The 8,777-nt window shown below is 34.7% G+C and overlaps 2 protein-coding genes across 3 annotated transcripts; one reads left to right on the forward strand and one right to left on the reverse strand.

Annotated features, from left to right (window-relative positions):
- Nucleotides 1-1,800: 1,800 nt before the first annotated feature.
- Nucleotides 1,801-5,188, reverse strand: mrm2 (mitochondrial rRNA methyltransferase 2). Its single transcript, XM_051714078.1, has 2 exons — nt 4,645-5,188; nt 1,801-4,423 (listed from the first exon to the last, which is right to left on the reverse strand). Exons 1-2 carry the CDS (start codon nt 4,940-4,942, stop codon nt 3,954-3,956), a joined length of 768 nt encoding a protein of 255 aa, XP_051570038.1. The 5' UTR covers nt 4,943-5,188; the 3' UTR covers nt 1,801-3,953.
- Nucleotides 4,789-8,339, forward strand: nudt1 (nudix (nucleoside diphosphate linked moiety X)-type motif 1). 2 transcript variants are annotated; one of them, XM_051714084.1, is made up of 4 exons: nt 4,789-4,926; nt 6,991-7,146; nt 7,567-7,712; nt 7,800-8,339. In XM_051714084.1, the coding sequence occupies exons 2-4, from the start codon at nt 6,995-6,997 to the stop codon at nt 7,970-7,972; spliced, it is 471 nt and encodes a 156-aa protein (XP_051570044.1). In that variant the 5' UTR covers nt 4,789-4,926; nt 6,991-6,994; the 3' UTR covers nt 7,973-8,339. The 2 variants fall into 2 exon arrangements, with proteins under 2 accessions (XP_051570044.1, XP_051570043.1); XM_051714083.1 differs by lacking the exon at nt 4,789-4,926 and adding an exon at nt 5,386-5,552.
- Nucleotides 8,340-8,777: the final 438 nt, after the last annotated feature.

The following is an 8,777-nucleotide window of genomic DNA, read 5'->3' on the forward strand; positions in this document are numbered from 1 at the left end:
GTGACATAAAGTGATTAATGTATTTAGACTACTTGTTGTTTTTTTTTGTTGTTTTTTTTAACATATATGTTATATAGCTGCATAATAATGTGCAGGGTTGGGAAAAACTCAGAATTAAAGCCAACATATTGTTATTCCACAAAGTTGGTTTAGGGCTTTTTTTAAAAAAAATTATTCTTGAACCAAAACCAACATTGTAAACACTAACACCTCCTAGAGATTTCAAGCTATATCAAAGACAGTTTAGCAGACACAAATCATTGGTATTTACAGTAATAGATTGTAGATTTCAGTGTATCCCCATTCAAGTAGATGGGAGCTGTACTTTTATGCTGTTTGTTAACATTGAAAACAGCCTAGGCTGCCCAAGAGTGTTCCAAAGATGGCCATCAAGTGAACTGGCTTGCCTTGAAAGGTAATTTGGCTATACCCACCTAAGCTGGTACAGACCTTCAGACTGATCTGAAATAGTGTGCTGTGCATTTTCCAACTGACTATACTTGCGGTTTTTGCTCTCTCTATCTATCTGTATGTCTGACTGTCTAGCTAACTGGTGGTTTGTCTTATTGTAATGTCAGTATAACCAAACTTCAAACTTTTAAAACTAGTTTGAACTCTCAGACAAGGCTTTGTCAAATCAAACGTCACTGTTTTTTTAACAAACTTTCCATACCTAGTTCATGAGTTGGAATTATTAAATGGAAGTTGAATTTGAGGCTACGTCTACATTAATCCTGATACATTTGAAAACGGCGTTTTCGTTTCAAAACTCTCTCCGTCCACACTAGCATTTTCAAGCATTTTCCAAAAGTTGCTCATCCACACTGAACCGTTGTTCCGCTGAACAGCAACTGCGAGTAAACATCCCATCTCCTTTGAAGAAATGTAAGCTGAAGTATGTACAAACTGACATTAATCTTAAACAACGCAATCAAACTGGAGAATAGCCAAAACAACTGCAATACAACGTCGTCCACCATCTTGTTTTGGACTGAATGGGTCACATGACTGCGTCACATGACTAAAAATGCATCATCGTTTTCAAAAGCCTCCGTTTTCACAGTTCACACTGCAACGTGAAAATGCCGTTTTCAAATTTATCCACTTTGGAATGAGTTTTTAAAAAGCTCAGTTTTTGCAGACAAAAACGCAGTCTCAGTGTGGACGTAAGGCCAAAACGGAGAGAATAAGATGTGTTTTCAAACAAAAACGTGTTTGTGTGGACAAGGCCTGAATGACAGCAAGAGGAACTTAATGAATTGCAGTCTCTGTGCAGTCACACAGAGGAATTTCATTAGTCTAACACAGGTGTTGCAACAATATTATGTGTATGAAGTTTATGGGTAATTCTTACTGAAATATTAAAAGTATTATTCAAAACTATCCTTAAAACACATTATTTTCTTCCAATTGCTTTTGTAAGAAAATCATTATTACAAGGAGGAAACCAAAGTACAAAAAATATAGAATCATTCACTAAAAAGCAATGTAGATGCACGTTAACCACCTCTTTATAAATCATACTTGGATAAAATGATAAAGTGAGAATATCCAGGATATGCATTTCTGAAAAAACATCAATTTGAGTTTGAGAGAATGAAACCCTTAATCTTTCTGCTATTGTATTTATAACCAAGATATAAAAACATTAAATTTTATAATGCAGTGAATCTGGTTACAGACAGGGTTTTATGTTTTTTTTTTTTTTCAATTGAGTATTGGAAACGAAACCATTTTAATCATTTATTTTATTATATAAAGTAATTAAAATGAAACTTATTATTCAAAACTAGACTTAAAACACATTAATTTCTTTGTTTCATTTAACTCTACTTCCTTAAATACAAATATGAATTTCATTTCTACATCCTGATTGTCATCTCAAAGACAGTAAATGCATTCTCCATTCACTTCTGAACACTACAAAACTAACATGTTCACAAGTTTAATAAGAAGTTTCCAGTTGATATCCTGAATCAACTCTGAACTGAACTCGGTCACAATTTTAGACAGCACATTATTGTAGTGAACTCAAGGGCTTGAACTTGAGCTTGGGGAGGATTTAGCTAGTTCTGTTTCAGGAGGCTCTTTACCTTTAACTTGTGTTAAAGCCATGAACCTTAAAGTAAGAACACTTAAAGTAAAGAACATAAGAGTTAACTTTGGGGCCCAAAAACCTATTATAAATTTAACATGATCAACTGCATTTCCATATCATTCAATGCTGGTGAAGACACTAGCTTCTACTCTCATGGCTGTTAGCAAACATTTAAAACTCCACTCTCAAATAAATTCCTTAATGTGCTATAATGAATTCTCAAGATTCCCCCCATACATCAGAGTGGTGATCAAAAACCTGAGCATTTAAGATTGACTGAAGCCAGCACAAATTAAACATTGCAGACACACTAGGCACTCAGATTAAAGAGTGAGGTTGCAAGAATTTCCATATTGTATGGTAACATGTAGCTCAGTCAAATATTATTAAAATCAAATTAATTTAGGTGTGTTTGAGTCTTGGTTGAAGATTCCCTGAGCTCGAGATTAGAGCAATCCACAGTTAAACCTGACATTCTTTTTGTAGTGCTTTCCAACTAAGCCTGCAACATATGGTTTGAGCTACTTCAAAAGTCTAAGAAATTTTCATCATGTTTATAGAATGGATCAGCAAAGAAAAGCATGGCGCTAACAACGGCAAGGTCACAACTCACAAGTCTGATTTGCAGAGAACTCACAAGTTTATAAAATAAACCTTTAATGCACTGGAAATATAAAAGTGTCTGTTAAGTGCATGAATGAATGTATATATTGATAAAACTCATGAGGCAATTTTTTAAATATATGAATATAGTCTGATCTAAACTATGAATCATTAACAAGCTTTGTATTAATACATGATCTCTAATATCAAAGAAACATTTATATTCCACATAAGCTTATTTGGTTTAAACAAAATGACATTTCTACATGTCGCACAAGCTGGTTGTTATTGACAGTTGGACTGTAGAAACCAAGTGTCTGAGATGATAATAATGTGTCTGTCTAATATATGTGAGACTGCACTGCTTTAGGGACAAAGTATTCTTATGAGTCATACAATCTATAAGACACTTATCTGTCCTCTCTGCCTGCTCCTCTGCTTACAATGATAGAATGATTGCATCTTTCTACATGACTGGAAAAACTTATTTTCAGTATTGCATCCCACAAACAATTTAGCTTTCCGGTTAGGGAAACACAAAATTAATGTGTTGTCAAATAAGCAACAATTCAAGAGTTTGCTAAAATGCAAATGACAATACAGGATTTTTAACTCTTAAGCACCCAGCTCTCAATAGTTGTGGAGGGGTAGGAGTGTCCAAAATAGGCTCCACGGTCTACTATACAGTTGTGGTATGTTCACATGATATGTTGGGCGTTTAACTATTCTAATTCCTTCCTATTCTGTTTTCAAACAGACAACTCAAGGGCTCCACTCTCTGGCAAGCTGAATTAACACTCTTGAGTTCATAAGGCAGCAGCAATGAAGATTTCTGTTAAAATGAAATTAATCCATCAAATAAATGAGTAAATATTTCCCTGTTTTTGACTGTTCTCCCCATGCTTTTGGAAGAAATGTATTACTAGGAGGAACCCAAAGCAAAAGCACACTATAAATATAGAATCACTCACTAAATTTGGATGCACATTAACCACCTCTTTTTATATAATATTTGGATAAAACGATAGTGACAATATCCATCATATGCATTTCTGATTTCAGAGCCTCTAAACATAAGTTTGAGAGAATGAAACTTATCTTTGGGTCATGCTCAAACCCTGATTCTACTTATTCTGCTATTGCATTTATCTCCAAGATATAAAAGCATTCCATTTTCTAATGCAGTGACTCTGGTTACAGACAGGGGTTTGTTTTTTGTTTTTTTCAACTGAGTATTGGAAACAAAACCATTTTAATCATTTATTTTATCTACTTGTTTCCAATTGCATGGAAAAGACTTTCTCATTTTGAACATCCTCGCCAGGAAAAACAGCTCAGCAGACTCCTTCCTACTTGCTTTTGGTTTTACAGTTCTTACATCTTGAAACAAAGAAGAAAGTTTCTGGTGGAGCTTATGCGCCAAAGCTCCATCCCAGTATTTACAAACCAGAGAGCCTCCGGGGCGCAAAACTTTCTCAGCTAAGTCCAGCACTGAAAGACACATGGTTACCAGCTTTTCATGATCCAATTCTCTGAGCCCGCTGGCATTGGGGGCCATGTCACTGAGGATGACATCTGTTTGGGATTCTGGGAGGAGTCTCTCCAGCTCCATGTGAGTTGAAAGATCAGTGATGTCATGACTGGACAGAAAGTGGGCTCCATCCAAAGGGGCTATGCGTAATAGGTCTACTCCTATTACACTTCCTTTAGGAAGATCCACACCTGGAATAAATGGCATGATGTTTAATTATTGCTTTAATGACAATTAAACATGACACACACACAGGTTACAACAATTACTACAGAATATTTTCAGTATACTAGGCTAATAATAAGAGTAGGTGTGTACAAACCTTTGACTGGTAATTTGCATTATATATTATTATATCATCTTTAGGCAAAATTCATATGTTATTAGATTCATAATTCAGAAACCTACCTACTTTTTCCAGTTGAATTGACTCTCTGGACTGCAACTTGACTCCATGCACCAGGAGCAGCACCACAATCTATGACACTGAAGCCAGGCTTGAGGATTCTGTGTTTATCATCTATCTCGATCAGTTTAAAGGCACTTCTACAGCGGTAATTCTGCACATGGGCAGCTTTCACGAAAGGGTCACTGAGCTGCCGTATTAGCCAGCGTTGATCAGCCGGACTTTTCCTCTTCAAATTCAGATGCGTCTTCTTTAGTGTGGCTGCTGAGACGTGAATATACGACTTTGGTACACATTTCCACATAATTTACAATGAATAACCTTAAGGAGGTGATCAAACGTGGGATTTAATCATGTAAACGAGCACGTGCAAGTATAGGATAAGAAAACGCATGGGCTAACTCATGTCAAAGTTGCACGTATTTTGCCCAGTCCTCAGGGAAACAACTATTGTAGTTGCAAATTAGTTGTTTATTATTAATTATTTATGAATAACTTCGTTTTAATAGATACGTATGGTCATTTCATTATAAAGAATAGTGTTTTTTATGGCTATGTACGTCCTTTCGATTTTAGAACATTTACTGTTGCGCACGCGCTGACAGACGTCAAGTGGGCGGGGTTTATTCATTTTTGCAGATCTCTAAGTCATCTGTTGGCGGTAGTTGGTAATAATTGCATATTTATGTCAATCACTATGATGAGTAACTTCGCTGTTGTCATGGGGAAACCTCCATGTGATCGTATGACTGCGAGCAACACGCGGGAACAAAACTGTCTGATTCATTGCGCTCTAAATTAGTGTCAAATATAAATCAGCGGGTTTTTTTATTTTGTATTATTATTATTTTTACGTGCAAATAATTCGGTTAGGTCTGCTTACATTTTTGTCTGTACCAGTTACTTTAAACAAAGTAAGTAAATCATTTGAATACCAGTAACTGTGTTCATATTATATATTAGGCTGAGGTTAAGTGCTGTTTTAAGAAACGAAGCAGTTTTTAGTATTGGGGTAAAGATAAAAATACACAAATCTGACATATGATCCTACATACATATTAAGTTTGTTTAAATGTAAGGCTTGTTGTAATGTTTAACTAGATCAAAACAAGACTTGTTATTGATTATTGATGTAATTTTGCAGTATTGTTACAAAAAAAAAAAAAAAAAAAAAAAAAACAATGTTCCTGGAATTTAGAGGTTAAAGGGATAGTTCACCCAAAAATGAAAATTATCTCATATTTTACTTAGCATCATGCCATCCCAGATGTGTATGATTTTCTTTCTTCTGCAGAAGATTTTTAGAAGAATATTTCAGCTCTATATTTCAGGTCCATACAATACAAGTGAATGGTGACCAGAGCATTGAATCTCCAAATATCACATAAAAACAGCATAAAAGTATTCCATAAGACTCCAGTGGTTTAAACCATGTCTTCAGAAGTAATATGATAGATGTGGGTGAGAGAGTGCTTTTTTACTATAAATCTTCACTTCCACTTCCACGTTCTTCTTTTGTTTTTTAGCAATTTGCATTATTTCACCACCTACTGGTTAAAGGTGGATATTTATAGTAAAAAGGGAGGTAAATATTGATATGTTTCACACCCACGCCTATCATATTGCTTCTGAAGACACGGATTTAACCACTTGAGTTGTCTGGATTACTTTTATGCTGACTGTGATTTTTAGAGATTCAAAGGTCTGATCACCATTCACCTACAGAGCTGAAATATTCATTTAAAAATCTTTGTGTTCTGTAGACAGAAAGTGGGATGGCATGAGAGTGAGTAAATTATGAGAGAATTTACAGTTTTTGGGTGAACTATTCCTTTAAGGGAATGTTGAGGGAGCAATTATGCACAACCTAAAAATTTTTTTTTTTTTTTTTTTTTTTTTTTTTTAATACTTGGCTAATCGAAAAACAAAAAAAATAATAAAAACCTTAAAACTCTATTCTGGGAACCAAAACTAACATTCCTAGAACGTTTTGTGAAAATATTTATTTTGGTGTGCACTTAGCCACATTCTACTGTTTGAATTTATTATTATTGAACATCTTATTTGTGACCATTCATTTTTTAAAGACAATAAAAAAAACAGCAAAACATGTTTTAATTGTTTTAATTAATTAATTAAAAATAATTTAAATTAAATTAATTAATTAAATTGTTGCAGTGGTAGTGTGTATAAAAGGGGGACCTTACTTTGTATTTTAATATCCCGAAAAACAATTATGATCTGTAAATTTAGATGAAAAACAGTTATGCAGGAATGCTTCGATCCCAGGTTAGATTTGACTCTCTCAACTGTATTTCAAAAGATTGTATTACTTCATCATGTACTGTATAGGGGGATGTTTACATCTAAGCTGCTGACCCTGGTGCTCATAGTGCAGCCTGGCCGGGTGTTACTGGGCATGAAGAAAAGAGGGTTTGGAGCTGGTAAATGGAATGGATTCGGAGGTAAAGTCCAGACAGGAGAGACTATAGAACAAGCTGCGAGACGGTTAGTTTTATCAAAAATTTTATCACAAATGTGTTTTGCAAGAATCCCAAAAATGAGAAAGAAAAACACTGTTGAAAATAACTGCTCTAGATCAATTGCTTTCAGTTGTAAAAGCTTGAAGATAAGTGTTCTTTGTCCCGTCAATAGCAGAGATTACTTGATACAGTTTTAAAATTTGTAGTTGCATGGCTGTACCATATTGTTCTTTGTATATTGTTGTTCCCCAGTATTTATTTGCACCAATGAAACTACATGTCATCCAGAAGATCAAGTTTAAACAATTTTAACCTGTAATGCTGGGAAAGTTTTATGTTATTTACCTGTGTATTGAACTTCTTGATGGTGTCGGCATTGGCCATGTTCAATCTTTCCTGCTTTTATTGGTTTCCATCTGAAACAAAATTCTATTTTATTTGTCAGGGAACTTTTGGAGGAAAGTGGCCTCACCGTTGACACCCTCTATAAGATTGGAAATATCAAATTTGAGTTTATTGGGGAAACAGAGCTGCTGGATGTTCACATTTTCAGAGCTGACACATATAAAGGAGAACCAGCAGAATCAGACGGTAACGTAGCTTTGCTTTACTTTATGATTCAGTTTGTGAGATGCATACCGTCTACTAATGTGCCACTGAATCTATTTTTCTCTTCAGAGATGAGACCGCAGTGGTTTGACACAGATAAAATACCTTTCAGCCAGATGTGGGCAGATGATGTTCTGTGGTTCCCCCTGATGCTTCAGAAAAAGAAATTCTTAGGATATTTTAAATTCCAGGGTCATGATGTGATAGTGGAGCATAAACTGGAGGAGGTGGAGGACCTTTGATCGGATTTTCAAAATAACTGGTATACATCACTGTTTCAGTGGAACTGATCTGACATGGGCTGGTTGTCACACTACTGGGGATATGAGCTGCATGGATATGCCATGGTATGTGAGATACTGTGAAATATCCAGTGCTTTACCTTACAGGCATAAGTCTGCATGTTTTGCGTAAATTGCTATTGTATGAGAATAATGTTCCTTTACATGTTTTCCATTATTTAGATGTGCCATTCATAATTTTGTTAAAAAAAATGGTGAAATCCTTCTGATCACACATGATATCTCTTTGTTTGAGGGAATTATGCCTACGTATTTGCATATATTGTCATATGTGATCAACAATATAAATAAAATGTAGTACACAAAATATGTATGTTGTTATTGGATTTTAGTTGCCTGCTTCATTTTTCGTTCCTCATTGCTACAACAGTTTTACCAACAGTATTGCACACCAAGAATATACCTTTTTAAAAAAAGTTTTCAACTTAAAGGTTTTCTAAATAAAACTAGATATGTAAAGTTTGCGAAGACAAACTTTAATGATTACTTGACAAAGTCTGAAAGGTTAAAAATGTAAACTAGATTTAAAAGTTTGATGATTATTCAGACATTAAAGACAAGAGAGAGAGAGCAACTTAAAGCAGATTAAAGGCCTAGTGTGGGTTTGTTTACATTTGAATTTTTGACTGTTGGAGTTTCAATTAACGAACATTCGGTTGGCCCATTTAAACATTCCATCAAGGAGTTTGTTAGAAATGTCTCAATGGTCTCGGCTTAAGAGATTTTAAAAAACAATTTAAAAATA

The sequence above is a fragment of the Myxocyprinus asiaticus genome, chromosome 13 (genome assembly GCF_019703515.2).
Source record: "Myxocyprinus asiaticus isolate MX2 ecotype Aquarium Trade chromosome 13, UBuf_Myxa_2, whole genome shotgun sequence".
Lineage (NCBI taxonomy): Eukaryota > Metazoa > Chordata > Actinopteri > Cypriniformes > Catostomidae > Myxocyprinus > Myxocyprinus asiaticus.